Source organism: Macaca thibetana, chromosome 1 (assembly GCF_024542745.1).
Source record: "Macaca thibetana thibetana isolate TM-01 chromosome 1, ASM2454274v1, whole genome shotgun sequence".
NCBI lineage: Eukaryota > Metazoa > Chordata > Mammalia > Primates > Cercopithecidae > Macaca > Macaca thibetana.
In genome coordinates, this window is record NC_065578.1 from 69,509,746 (window position 1) to 69,524,572 (window position 14,827).

The following is a 14,827-nucleotide window of genomic DNA, read 5'->3' on the forward strand; positions in this document are numbered from 1 at the left end:
AAGATCTAGGCTATCTAGAAGCCAACGGGTTTCGTTTTAGAATTATATATGACATCTAATCATCATGTACTAATAGTTGTGACTTTAAATCAGTAAAATCCTTTATTAGGAATGAAACAGATGTGCTGACTTTTTGCATCAAAGTCAAGTTCTCAGAGAAGAAATACTTCGGACAACTGTCTCATGGTTACTTCAGGAACTCAATTATGCAACATTTATAATGTGTTGTTTATAACTGTAGATATATACACAATTTTAGAAGTGATTGCATGTATTTATATCTTTTAGTATAATTAAAATATCACTTTTAAACTATTTTATAACATTTTGTTCAGCAATATACATTGACTATTTTAGAATTCAAACCACTAATGATTACTAAGGGAATCAGTTAAAGAGCCAAAATACTCAAGGAACAACCCAGTTTAGGATCACAAAGCAGGACTGGGGTCTCTATAGATGGGGAAAAAATGGGGTAAAAAAGATAGTATTCATGTTTTAGACCAATCTAACTTGGAGCTCCTTTACTACACAAGGCTACTATAAACCTGTTTTTCTATGTGTTCTAGGACACCAGGACCCCCGAATAAGGCATAAAAGTAACAGAGCAACAAGACTGCATAATCTTTAACAGAGTCAAACTAGCCTGAGCTAGAGTTATAAAAATGTGAGAAAAAACTGATTAAATTTAGAATTAAAATTCTTTATACAAGGATTAAACACACTAGAAAAATCTTAATCATCCATGCCACAAAGTATTATGCAGCTGTTAAAATTAGTGAAGTATTACCACATGAAATACGGTAAGATGCCTATAATTGGTTGAATAAAAATGACAGCTGGGTGTATAGCTCACGCCTGTAATTCCAGCACTTTGGGAGGCTGAGGAAGGCGGATCATCAGAGGTCAGGAGTTCCAGCCTGGCCAACGCGGTGAAACCCTGTCTCTACTAAAAATATAAGGCGCACGCATGTAGTCCCAGCTACTCAGGAAGCTGAAGTGGTAGGATCACTTGAACCCGGGAGGTGGAGTTTGCATTGAGCTGAGATCACATGACTGCACTCCAGCCTCGGTGATAGAGTGAGACTCCCTCTCAATAAATAAATAAATAAATATGCCAACTTGCATAACAATATAATAGTATGATACCATGGGAGAAAAAAAACCTAATTCTGAGGGGTTATGTGTGCGTAGATATATACACAAACACTTTAGCAAGCACTGAAAAGCATTTGAAAGTAGTCATACGAAATGTTAACAATGGTCACCTCTGGGAAGTGGTAACAGGGAAACTTAAAAATACCTGATTAATTTTCTATAATGTTCAAAACTTTAACAGTGAATAGTCTATTAAAAATAGATTAAAATCTTTGTAAATTCTGAGGATAATTTTAGTATTAAATTATAATTTGTATTAGTCAAAACTAACTAAAAAGCATAATACAATTTGTAAAAATGTATACATGTTATAAAATCAATGTTTAAAATTTACATAAGCTGTAGTCTGATTTGTATCTAAAAGTTCCAAATAGAGAAGGCAGTTTATCAAAAATATAATTTGTAGAAAATTATTACTTGTTGAAAAGAGGCCAGACTCTTTCTCAAGACAGTAGAAAACTACTATTTTTTCATACAGTAGAGAGAAATAAGTGTTAATGGACTTCAGATTTATAGCTACATTTATTTTTTCAGAAGAAATCAGAAGATATAAGGGAATTAGAAGAAATAACAAGTATAATTGTTAATTAAAGTTTAAATCTGGTAACTTTCTAGGCATTTTACTGCTATATAGTATATTGTATAACCTATTTTCTTACTGATGAGTTGAAGCTGAATTTGCAAACCCAAGTGTATTGTGAGAATATCATAACTTCCTCTACGTTAACAAATGCCAGAATGTAATGTTTTAAATTAAGTTGCATTTATTCACCTAACATAGACCAGGCCTAAAACTGTGAAATTTCTATTACTTTTCTTTTTTTTTTTTTTTTGAGACAGAGTCTTGCTCTGGAAATCCCACTACAAATTGCCTGGGAAGGGCAGTAGCAGCACTGGATGGGGCTAAGTACTGTAAGTAATTTCCATTTCACAGTCTAGAATTTGTTTTTAAATGTATAGAGAAAATCATAGAGGCACAGAATGTAGAACTGAAAAGAAACAGATTTGCTAGTTCATAATTCCTATTCTACTGACTTTGAATTATTAGCCCAAAGTTCCTCATTTGGTATAATATGCATATGTGCCTGGGCAACACAGTGAGTGAGACTCTGTCTCCAAAACAACAAAAATTAATTTAGATGCTTTAACAAAAACGCACAGAAGCTCATTATGTCCAAACCTTTTTACAGATTACATTTTTTTAAATCTTTAAAAACAACAAAATTTAGTTGTTTAGTTAGTAAAATAAAGGTCACTAGAATCAAACTTCATATTTGGATATGAAAGTTTTATGAGGAGGAGAAAAATCTTGTTCAGGTAAGTCAATAAATGACTGCAAAAAAATCTGGGGCAAAATTAGGGTCTTTCATAAGTCATTGGAATCACTGTTCAACCAAATGGTATGTAAAGAAAGTGGCTATAAAGTATGCAAGAGGCAAAATAACTGAAAGACACAAAATATACATAAACAAAAGATGTTAACTAAATTCTCCACATTCAGAGATCTAAGTACTAGATTTCAAACATCCTTAAATTCAGTAGTCCTATAATCCCATAATTATTTTCTTTTCTGAAAACTCCTTGCATTCTATTATTAAATTTTAAATGCTGTTTGTAAAACAAATTTTTAAAACTAAAAGTAGCATTTTCAACCTTAAAAATATAAACTATTGGCCAGATGTGGTGGCTCACTTCTGTAATCCAAGCACTTTGAGAGGCCGAAGTAGGAGGATTGCTGGAGCCCAGGTGTTCTAGACCAGCCTGGGAAACAAAACGAGATTCCATCTCTACAAAAAATAGAATAATTAGCCAGGTGTGATGGCATGTGCCTGCGGTCCTAGCTACTCAGGAGGCTGAGCGGGGAGGATTGCTTGAGCCCAAGAATTCAAGGCTGTAGTAAGCTATGATCGTACTACCACATTCCAGCCAGGGCAACAGTAAGAACTTGTCTCAAAAAAAAAAAAAAAAAAAAAAAAAAAAAAAAAAAAAAAAAGATTTATTAAAGTTACTAATCAATTTGGAATAATTAAATATTATAGGGCTTTATAACGATTACAGTCAATGTCACGAAAAATACTTTTCCTCACAGCAAGTATTAAATTTGTTATCTTAACATTTCTATATGATAGGCATTTTTGTACTTGCATTTCTGCATGAGTACATATTTTATAGTAAAACATAGCACACTCTTACCCCAGCTTTGAAAATCCCAGTGAAGTTCTAGATAAAAGTCACCTAGCTGAAAAATGAAATATGAATAATTACTAAATGCACCTTAGTTAACAGCTCTTATGCTTTAAAAAATCTTTTATCATCAAAGGTCTCTAGTCAGAAATAGAAAATGATAAAATATTAACTTTAATGTTTGGAATTTGATAGAAAAAATATGGCTATTCCTTAAAACATTATAATACATGCATTACTATACTTAATTACAAAGGAAAATATGCACCTGTATATTTTATAAGAACATTTTAATTACATAGTAACATATCTGAAACTGGTAAGCATTTAAATTTCCATCAACACATATTACACTTCCCAGTATAAACAAAATAACAATAACAATAAATATTATTTTTTAAATAGTTAACTTTAGAAGTGTTATTACTACCAAAATGATTATTTGTATAGCCTCATAATGGCATTTAAAAAATGGCCCATTGTAATAGAAAATATTTTTCTGTAAAGGGCTAATACAAGTTTATAAAATCTGAAACATGTCATCATATAATATCTATGAAAAAAATTTTTTTATTTTTTTTGAGACACAGTCTCACTCCATTGCCCAGGTTGGAGTACAGTGGCATGATATTGGCTCACTGCAACCTCTGCCTCCTGGGTTCAAGCAATTCTCCTGTCCCAGTCTCCCAAGTAGCTGGGACTACAGGCGCCTGCCACCACGCCTGGCTAATTTTTTTTTTAAATTTTTAGTAGAGACAGGGTTTCACCTTTTTGGTCACGCTAGGCTCGAACTCCTGACCTCAGGTGATCCACCCACCTCGGCCTCCCAAAGTGCTGGGTTTACAGGCATGAGTCACCATGCCCAGCCAAACAAAATTTTTATTTTGCAAATCAGAAGTTAGACACCAAAGATTGTAACTGTGAAGAGTATATGTTCTAAATAGAAGTAGAGCATTAGAAATATAGCAACATCAACAAGTTAGTCTTTCTTTTTCAAAAAGTGATTAAAGTGAATGCTAATAGTAGAAATCATTGCAACACAAGTAAAACATTTTTCTGGCTTTTTCTTTATTTCTTCAGATCTTTTAAAAAAAAAAAAAAAAGCACGGCTAACAGAGACAAGCTATCACCATAACATCATGACAGGTCTAATCTTTCTCCCACAGTTCTTTGAGGCAGCAGAAATACAGAGGAAGAGAGTAACAACAGAAAACAAACCACTCTCTTTTTTGTGCCAGCATACCCAGCTCTTACCACAAGGACGTAGGACAGATAAAAAGGGTTTTTGTTATATAAAGAATATACAGGCTGGGCACGGTGGCTCACACCTATAATCCCAGCACTCTAGGAGGCTGAGGCAGGTGGATTGCTTGAGCTCAGGAGTTTGAGACCAGCCTGGGCAACATGGAGAAACCCCATCTCTACTAAAAATACAAAAAATTAGCTGGTGACAGAGTGAGGTGCTGTCTCAAAATAAATAAATAAATAAAAATAAAATAGCCTGCCACTTCTAGTAGCAATGGCTTTAGTTCTAGAGAATCTTCTAATTCAAAGGCAAAGGAAAATTATTGCCATTAACTATGACTTATCTCCTTTTTTTTTCTTTAGACCTCTTATCTAATTTATTGACAGTAATAAATCTTTATCTTCCTAGTTCAAAGTGAGGTGTAGAAGATCACATTTATATACTATAATTATTACGTAATTTAGGTATAATTTTTTACCATATTTTGGCCCTTAATAAGTGAGAATTTCAATTGTATTAAGAAAAAAATGCTTAAAACTACACTTATAATTACTCCCAAGGTGCAAAATAAACAAAGAAATATAGCTTACCTCTTTCAGGGCTTTTAATAATCGAGGTCGTTTTTCTTCAACACTTTCCCTGGATTGCTGCTTAAGCTTCCTCAAAAGAGCTGTAACTAAAGTTTAAATTTTAAAAATAACTAATTTAAATTTTCATCATGCAATAAAAACACCACTGGCTTATTACACATATAGACAGATAATACATGTACACATATGCACACATGCATGTGTGTGTATATGTGTGTGTATGTATCTACAACCACAATACATTTTGAAAGGCCAAAAATCAAAGAGCAATGTTTAAATTACTGAAGGTCTCTTGGAATAGTAAAAGAAGCTGAGACACAGAAGTCAGAGAACATGGGACCTATATAGATAGAATAAGTTAGTAAATAAGTTTAATAAAACTGGTATGATCCCCAAAGAATAATGAGAAGAGATATTTCAACATTAACCTACACCATATTCACCCTAGCTTTTACTAGTTTTTAATTATCAGTAAGGATTTGCCTAACTGTGCCAAAATAACCAAACTCATTCAAACGATGTAATATCCTAATAGAACACTGACCTCAAGGAAGATCTCAAAAACAACAGATCTCAAAAATCCCACTGGAAGCCACTTTTCTAAAAACATATAATTACCTATAATTGTTACCAGGTGTATCTGTTCTTTTTTCACTGGAGGATGTACCTTCACATACTACCAGCACAGTATAAAAAACACAAAAATGAATCTTATTGTATCTGGAAAAAGAACTTCTGAATCTAAGAAAACCTAAAGTCCTCCGCAGTATATTTTCAATTACTAAGAGACTGAGATTTAAGCACATCGCTAAAATTCAAACCCCAGCTTTACCATTTAGTGGTTGTGTGTAAACTTGGACAAGTTACTACCTAATTTCTCTAAACTTCCTTTTTTTTCCCTCTCCTTTGTCAAGTAAGAATAGAAGTAAGGGCACAGTGGCCTGCACCTGTAGTCCCAGCTACTCAGGAGGTTAAGGTGAGAGGATCACTTGAGCCCAGGGGTTCGAGACCAGCCTGGGAAACATAGTGAGACCCCATTTCTATTTAAAAAAAAAAAAAAAAAATTAGCCAGGGCTTGATGGTGTGTACCTGTGGTCCTAGCTACTTGGGAGGCTGAAGCAGGAGGACTGGTTGTGCCCAAGAGTTTGAGGCTGCAGTAAGCTATGACCACTGCACTCCAACCTGGGTGACAGAGCAAGACACTGTGCCTGCAATTAACTAAACACAATTTTTATCTGTTAGAAAGAAGGTCTAAAATTCACTGGCAAAAATCAATCAATCCTTAACATTTATCAAAATAAGAAAAAATATTAGACTTGAATGAAATAAACATAGAAAAAATAAGAACATGGAAAAATGTACATTGGGGGAAATATATACATCAATACATGCTAATTTCCTCCTGATTCTAACATATTTTTCATATACATACATATACATATGCGTTCTGAGGGCTTTTTAAAAATCAGTAAATTATTTTTACTATTTCACAGTATGCATTCTTATAAACCACTTCAAGTCCCACGTGGAACGCAGAAGCAGAAGGCGAATAAAAAAAAAAAGTAGTGAAAGCTTGGACCAGATTTTTTTTTGTCCACATAGGCCCAAAATTAGGAAAAATCTAGGGAAGGATATAAAAATAGTAGGAGCTCTTCTTATTTTTAACTACAGGTCTAACTAAATTCCAATATATTTTAAAAAGCCAAAAATCAAAGAACAATGTTTAAATTACTGAAGGTGTCTCAAAATAATAAAAACTGAGACACAGAAATCAGGAAACATAGGACCTAGTTTCAGTTCTACCATTTATTAGCTCAGTGACCTAAATCAGTAGTTCCCAAATACGAACCTATTTCTGTGCCCAATTGTTTGAGTTTCCGATGATATGCAGAAAATGAGAAAAAACGTGTACTAGAATGAGTTTTTTCTTAATAAATTTTTAAAAGACTATTCTTCCTACTTTTGGTTTCAAATATCTTTTTAAAAAATAAAATGTGGATCACAAAAGACAGTAGTTATCTTTTTTATAAAGTTCTGATAGTCTAAAATGAAAAAGTTAGATTCCCTATATCAATCACCAGTAAAAAATTTTTTTCTGGTCTGTGAAATCCAAAAAGTCTGAGAATCAATGACTTAGATAATCATTTACAGATTCAAGTTCGTATGAATCTGACAAACCTTCCTGTTCGTTATATTTAACTTTAATGTCAAAGTTACATTACCCAAATGTAGTAAAATTCTTTTTAATGGTCATTGTTTTCCACTATAAGCTCAAGTACCTTAATAAATCTTATTCAATCTACCTTCAGATTGAAATGGACCTTGGTTGAATGTAGAGAACGAAAAGAATTCAATTCCTAGATAGAAAGGGTCTTTCAATAAAAAGCAGAGGCTATATATTTTTTTATCAGCCTGATTTTATTAACTAAATATAATTGTAACTGACTGAAGGCATTCAATAAATAACGATTAAACATTATTAAAAAGGTAATGGCAACCACTGTATATAAGCATAGTATAATAACACATGCAAAGAGATTCCTTTTTCTATATAAGACTTCATATTGAAAAATACCAGAAACTCAAACTTCTTATGGATGCACAAACATTCAGAAAGCAATTACACAAAATTACCAGTATCCTTTTTAGGCAGCAGTATTGCAGTATTTGTATTCCCATATTGTAAGAATTTTACTAATACTGATTAATAATGAAGATAAAATTAGCTTTAGAGGATTTAGGTGATAAGAGAATTCATACAAAGACTCAAATGCAAAAGTCCATAAACCACAAATAATTTTACTTTCTCATTCCTCCTTCTCCAACTGAAGTTTACAGTTTGATGTAAAACTTTTGGACTATGCCCTACTGCTCCAAGTATTACTTAAATCTGCATCTTTTGCACTCCTCTTCCTTCTAAGCTCCAATCTATTTCCTGCTTCCACTTGGACAATTCTACCTGATGTGCTACAGCTGATTCAAACCCAACAACTCTAACACAAATTAAAGACCATACTGCTCTTGCTCCTATAGTCTACATATCAATTAATTAATGAAATCACCATCAATCCATAATAGAGACCTTAGAGTTACTCTGAATCATTCTATCATTACCTATATCCAAGAGATAATCCATTCTGTTAAATTTTTTTTTTTTTTTTTTTTTTTTTTTTTTGAGACGGAGTCCTGCTCTGTCACCAGGCTGGAATGCAGTGGCGCGATCTCAGCTCACCGCAACTTCTGCCTCTCGGGTTCAAGCTATTCTCCTGCCTCAGCCTCCAGAGTAGCTGGGACTACAGGCGCGCACCACCACGCCCAGCTAATTTTTGTATTTTTAGTAGAGATGGGGTTTCACCATGTTGGCCAGGATGGTCTAGATCTCTTGACCTCATGATCCGCCCACCTCAGCCTCCCAAAGTGCTGGGATTACAGGCATGAGCCACCACGCCCAGCTAAATCTTTCTTTTAATTACTTTCTAATCTATCCCTTTCTTCTCTAAAAACACTATGTCTTTAAGTCAAGCTTAACTCATTTGTTCCAAAAATGTTTTCTTCTAAATATCTCTTGCCTCCCTGACTCCACTGTATTAATTAGAAAGTCTTTTCACTTATCTAATAATATCAGTCCCTGCTTTGAAGTCTTCCAGGCTTTTGCAGAGACCAGAAATTGAGATTAAAATCTTGAATAGTACATAAAGCTGATACCAATGTGGTCCCTTTATCACTACAACTTCATTTCCCAACACTGGTCTTTGCCCCTTCATCCATCTTTGCCATGTATCATTAAGAAGCCAAATACAGGGGCACGGTGGCTCACGCCTATAATCTCAGCACTTTGGAAGGCCGAGCCAGGTGGACTGCCTGAGGTCAGGAGTTCGAAACCAGCCTGGCCAACATAGTGAAACTCCGTCTCTACTAAAAATACAAAAAAAAAAATAGCTGGGCATGGTGGCAAGTACCTGTAATCCCAGCTACTCAGGAGGCTGGGGCAGGAGAATCGCTGAACCTGAGAGGCAGAGGCTGCAGAGAGCCAAGATTCGCACCATTGCACTCCACCCTGAGCAACAAGAGGGAAACTCCATCTCAAAAAAAAAAAAAAAAGAAGATACCAAATATATATTGTTCCCTAGCATATGCCTTGTTTTTTTACATTTCCACGCTTTATACACATTCCACTCTCGCAGAGTAGAATGTCTTCACCCACCTTTTTAGCTCCTAAAATCCTTTGAGACAGTTTTAAGAACCAAACACCTTGCTAAAAACCTGAATAACTTTTCCACTCATCTGTTTCCCCCAGGACTTTGTGAATACTTCAGAATGCCACAGAATATTCACTGGTCTCTCTCCCTAAAATAGGATGATTTCCTCAACATCATGGTTAACAGCACATCCTGACTATGTTTCTGACACATCCAGTAGGTATTTAGAACACAAATAGACAACTCCTGGCCTCATACACTCTGCCTAAAGGGAATGGGCAGAGTTCTGACACAGTATAAGAGCAGAGAAAATTTCCTTGTACTTGAGCTGAGATCTGAAGAATCTTAAAGAGCTGTGACAAAAAGAGGGGATATATAAGTATGAGGACTATGAGAAACCAAAAAGCCAGCCCAGCTGACACATAGAAAGCCAGATGGAAAGAACAAGATAAGGAAGGAGACAAAGAAGTGATACTATCATACTGGACCTCATAAACAAAATTAGCAATTTTGGTCTTTGTCCTCAGAACAGGAAGTTTTAAAGAATTTTATGTAGAGAATAATATGACCAGAAGATGAAACTAAAATATAACAAAATATTAACAGTGGTTGTCTTTTTTTTTTTTTTTTTCTTAAGACAGGGTCTCGCTTTGTCCCGGGCTCCAGGCTGGAGTACAGTGGCACAATGTCGACTCACCATAGCCTCAGCCTCCCAGGCTCAAGTGGATCCTCCCATCTCAGCTCCCAAGAAGCTGGGACCACACACACACACCAACATGCCTGGCTAATTTTTGTGTTTTTTTGTAGAGACAGGTTTTTGCCATGTTGCTTAGGCTGGTCTTGAACTCCTGGCTCAAGCGACCCACCTGTCTCAGCCTCCTAAAGTGCTGGGATTATAGGCATGCCCCACTGCACCTGACCCAACAGTGGTTATCTGTGAGTGATATTATTTTCTTTTTTCCCCCTATAATTCCTAATTTTCTACAATGAATGTCATCATTTTCTTATAAGAAAAAACATTATAAAGTTTTGAAAACTCAGGAGAGTTGTGATAAGTAAAAGTCCTACTATAATTCTTTACTTTTTTCTTTTTTTTTTTAGACCGAGTCTCACTCTGTTACCCAGGTTGGAGTGCAGTGGTGTGATCTCAGCTCACTGCTACCTCCGCCTCCCAGGTTCAAGCAATTCTCCTACCTCAGGCTCCCACGTAGCTGGGACTATAAGCACACATTACCACACCAGCTAATTTTTGTACTTTTTGCAGTGTTGGGGTCCCCCTATGTTTCCCAAGCAATCTGCCTGCTTTGGCCTCCCAAAGTGCTGGGATTACTGGCATCTAATATAATACTTTTAAGAAAAATTTTGATTCTTGATACACAGTCTCGAATTTTCTTTGCAGTTTTTATTCATCTCTTCATTAATTCATTAAACAAATATTGTACCAGAGATAAAGGGGTGAATAAGACAACATATGCATGACTTGAAGTCTCACAAAGCTTATATTATCAAGATACACAGAGTAGGGAACACATACTGAAAAATTAATAAGAAGTATGCAACATATTGCAAAGGAAAAGACTAAACCACTTTGAAAATGTAAAACAAGAAGAACTTAAGCTACTCTAAAAGTTGAGGAAAGCCTTCTCTCAAAAAGAAATATAAAATTGAAGGCTAAATGAAGACTTCTAGTTCAACGTAAGACTGTAAACCAGTATGAATTGCTGTCTCTCACACCACATTAACCTTTGATGTGCCACAAAAAAAAGACAAAGGCCAATAGAATTCCCAAAGCTACCATAACATAAGTATACCATGACATAAATCTGCACACAAACTGTGAGCAACTTCTGGGGAGACAAAACACAACTAGATCCCAGAGTGCATAAAGAAACCAGAGCTGTCTATATCAGAGAAAGCTAGGGACCATGGGTGAGGGATAAATTGTGGGGAAAAAAAGGCTTTTTACTTGCATCCATATCTCTATCTCACACTGGTCTGGGCTGATCACTGTTTACCAGGTAACCACTGTAAGGCACAAAAGCAATATAATCTTGAAATTTTATTATTTATTAGTGAAATGATTCTAAACAGTTTCTGACAAGTAGTTTGCATTGTGTGTTTTGTGGTACAAGAATGTTAGCAAAATTATCAGAAATCAGAAAAAATGGACAAATAGGTGACAAAGTTTTGCCAATAATTAATTATATTAGATTATCTCTGATTTCTCAAAAAATATAATTTTCTGAGCCCAGAAAATGTTAATGTAACACAAGCTAAAAAATCAAAAACTTAATCACAGTGCTTAAGATAACTTCAAAGTACAGACATAGCCAGGTGTGGTGGCTAACGCCTGTAATCCCAGCACTTTGGGAGGCCAAGGCAAGTGGATTACCTGAGGTCAGGAGTTCGAGACCAGCCTGGCCAACATGGTAAAACCCTCATCTCTACTAAAAATTCAAAAATTAGCCAGGTGCGGTGGCAGGCACCTGTAGTCCTAGCTACTCGGGAGGCTAAGGCATGAGAATCACAGGAACTCGGCCTCAAAAATAAATAAATAAATAAAAATAAGTACAGACACATGTTTAACACCATTATACGTTTATATTAATATTTCTAAATATGCACTGTAAGAGTTATTCAATTAATTATCCTTTAAGTTAGCAGTTAAGTATTTGTTTCATGTGATGGAAAGTAATGAAAATATCAACACTGAGCAATTATGGCTATATAATTACATAATAATAGTCAATGGGGTATTATTTAGAATGGCTAAGATATCACTCTACCTAAGAAAATCACTTTAAGAACAGATCTCAACTATCCGAGCCTCAATCTTTTACCTTTAAATTGATTGTTAAATATCCTTTAACTAATTTTCCATGATAATTTTGTTTATTGGCCTTCCCAATAATTATGAATTCTTAAACAGAAGAGACGAGGTATTTTATTCTCCACATCTTAATATGCACACATGTTTTATAGTAAGGACTCAGTAAATACTGATTCTGAATAAAAGAATCCTTGAGGCCGAGTGCAGTGGCTCACACCTGTAATCCCAGCATTCTGGGAGGCCGAGGCTGGTGGATCACCTGAGGTCAGGAGTTTGAGACCAGCCTGACCAACATGGAGAAACCCCATCTCTACTAAAAATACAAAATTAGCCAGGTGTGGTGATGCATGCCTATAATCCCAGCTACTGGGGCAGGAGAATCGCCTGAACTCGGAAGGCACAGTTTGCTGGTGAGCCTAGATCCTGCCATTGCACTCCAGTCTGGGCAACAAGAGCGGAACTCCATCTCAAAAAAAAAAAAAAAGAATAATTGAAAGTCACAAAAGTCACACTAGACAGAAACCCAGAAGCCAATCTGCTTTCCTCTCCACTCTGTTAATTAGTTAGAAAAATCAGAGGAAGTTTCTTCAGACCAGTTGTTGCAACTCTTATTATCACTTTCTTTTGGATTTTCACATTTTTTATCTTTTCCTTGAAATAGTTCTAGGATTAGTAATGTTTCTTGCTCTCATGAGAGTCTCCTGATACATGTCCAGAAAGGACAACTGTCAATGTATAACAAATAAAAAAAAAAATACACTCATTTTAGTTGTTAAAATATTACAATTTTATCTCAGTAAATCTTAGACCCAAATATAACTTCACCATTAAAAGTTGTTTATAGGCTGAGCACGGTGGCTCATGCCTGTAATCCTAGCACTTTGGGAGGCCAAGGCGGGCAGATCACGAGGTCAGGAGTTTGAGACCAGCCTGACTAACATGGTGAAACCCCGTCTCTGCCAAAAATACAAAACTTAGCCAAGCGTGGTGGCAAGCGCCTGTGATCCCAGCTACTTGGGAGGCTGAGGCAGGAAAACCCCTTGAACGCTGGAGGTGGAGGTTGCAGTGAGCCAAGATTGTGTCATTGTAGAATATACAGCTAAATAATTTTTTTTTTTTTTTTTTTGAGACGGAGTCTTGCTCTCGTCACCTGGGCTAGAGTGCAATGGCGCGATCTCCGCTCACTGCAACCTCCACCTCCTGGGCTCAAGCGATTCTCTTGCCTCAGCCTCCTGAGTAGCTGAGCTTACAGGTGCCCACCACCATGCCCAGCTATTTTTTTGTATTTTTAGTGAAGACGGGGTTTCACCACGTTGGCCAGGCTGGTGGTGAACTCCTGACCTCAGGTGATCCTCCCGCCTTGGCCTCCCAAAAGTGCTGGGATTACAGGCGTGAGCCACCGCGCCCAGCCTGCCAAATCTTAAGTGCCCAGAAGAGCCCAAAACATAGCATCAAAATAAGACTGAATCTATGTAACATCCTAGAAGAGTTCCACATTATGCATTTCTTTAATAAAGCTGCCAACGTTTTTTATTTTTTTCCACAAAGTTAGATTTAATCATTTTCAGCCTAAAACTATAAAGATAATATTATCAGCAAGATAATATTCCCATTCGTCCAGATTAAGTTTTGTAAAATTTTCCACTACTGAGATATACTTGACAAAAATAAGATCTGTATGTGAAGTTGAAAAAAATTACGGGTAGGAGGAAGGAGACTGGAATAACTGAACATTCAGCATATTATCAAAAAGAATACAACATGTTTTGGAAATACTCTTTTAATGACTAAAACAAAATAGAGACAGTCTTCTTCCTTGCTTCCAGCAAAATCTATACCTACCAACTAAAGCAGGTAACTATTGTAACACTATGGTTATTTTTAGTTCCAATAATGGCCTAAATAATTAAGCAGTTGCCAAAAAGACAGTCAGGTTATTCATTTTTTTTAAATCCTGTATTATGGATGAATAAAAAAAAATCAGAGAACATCAGTAAGGTAGAATGCTGCAAAAGAAAAAAATTCATAATTTTAAACGTGATTTCTCAATTCTTTCTGTGTACCACCCAATGTTCAAGTTCCTAAGTCATAAATAATTCATATGTAAGTTTATATATAATTGCAAATGTTCATATCATGGCAAGTTAAATTGAATGAAGAATATTTCAAATGCATGACTTCATATTTTTAGAAGATACATCAACAACAGTAATTCATATTGCTTACTCATCTGTCTATCTCCATAGCTGATGGCTTCCGCCAGAGGGCTCCATCCCTGAGCATTTTTCACCTTGACTGGAGCATTGTGAGCCAAAAGTAAATGGGCACATTCTGCAAAATAAAGTAGTAATAATATCAAACATCATGCAATTTTTAGAATCTCTAAATATAAATATATAAAAGTTTAAAATACCAAATTAACATAAATAGATGAAATAAACACTGTACCATGTAGAATTATGTAATTTGAAAAATTCCTGTGTATCTAACTAAACCAGGTAATTTCAGATCCCTAGATTTAAAAAGTATCCATTCTACTACCTAAAAGTAAATTGGATCTCTCTGCAAAGAAGGTATCATGTTCCCTAATAATTGTTCCCAAGAGTATTTTTTTCATGTT

The 14,827-nt window shown here is 35.4% G+C and overlaps 2 protein-coding genes across 4 annotated transcripts in view; both read right to left on the minus strand.

Moving 5' to 3' along the window:
* LRRC40 (leucine rich repeat containing 40) overlaps positions 1-14,827 on the minus strand; it is a 370,991-nt gene that overhangs the window by 159,708 nt on the left and 196,456 nt on the right. The gene's annotated exons all lie outside the window — the stretch shown is intronic.
* Positions 1-14,827, minus strand: part of ANKRD13C (ankyrin repeat domain 13C) — an 87,927-nt gene that overhangs the window by 41,708 nt on the left and 31,392 nt on the right. For all 3 annotated transcript variants that reach the window (XM_050804626.1, XM_050804616.1, XM_050804606.1), the window contains exons 3-5: positions 14,434-14,538; positions 5,179-5,264; positions 3,352-3,397 (exon numbers count right to left, since the gene is read on the minus strand). In XM_050804626.1, the coding sequence (XP_050660583.1) occupies positions 3,352-3,397; positions 5,179-5,264; positions 14,434-14,538 (237 nt within the window). The remainder of the gene's footprint in view (positions 1-3,351; positions 3,398-5,178; positions 5,265-14,433; positions 14,539-14,827) is intronic.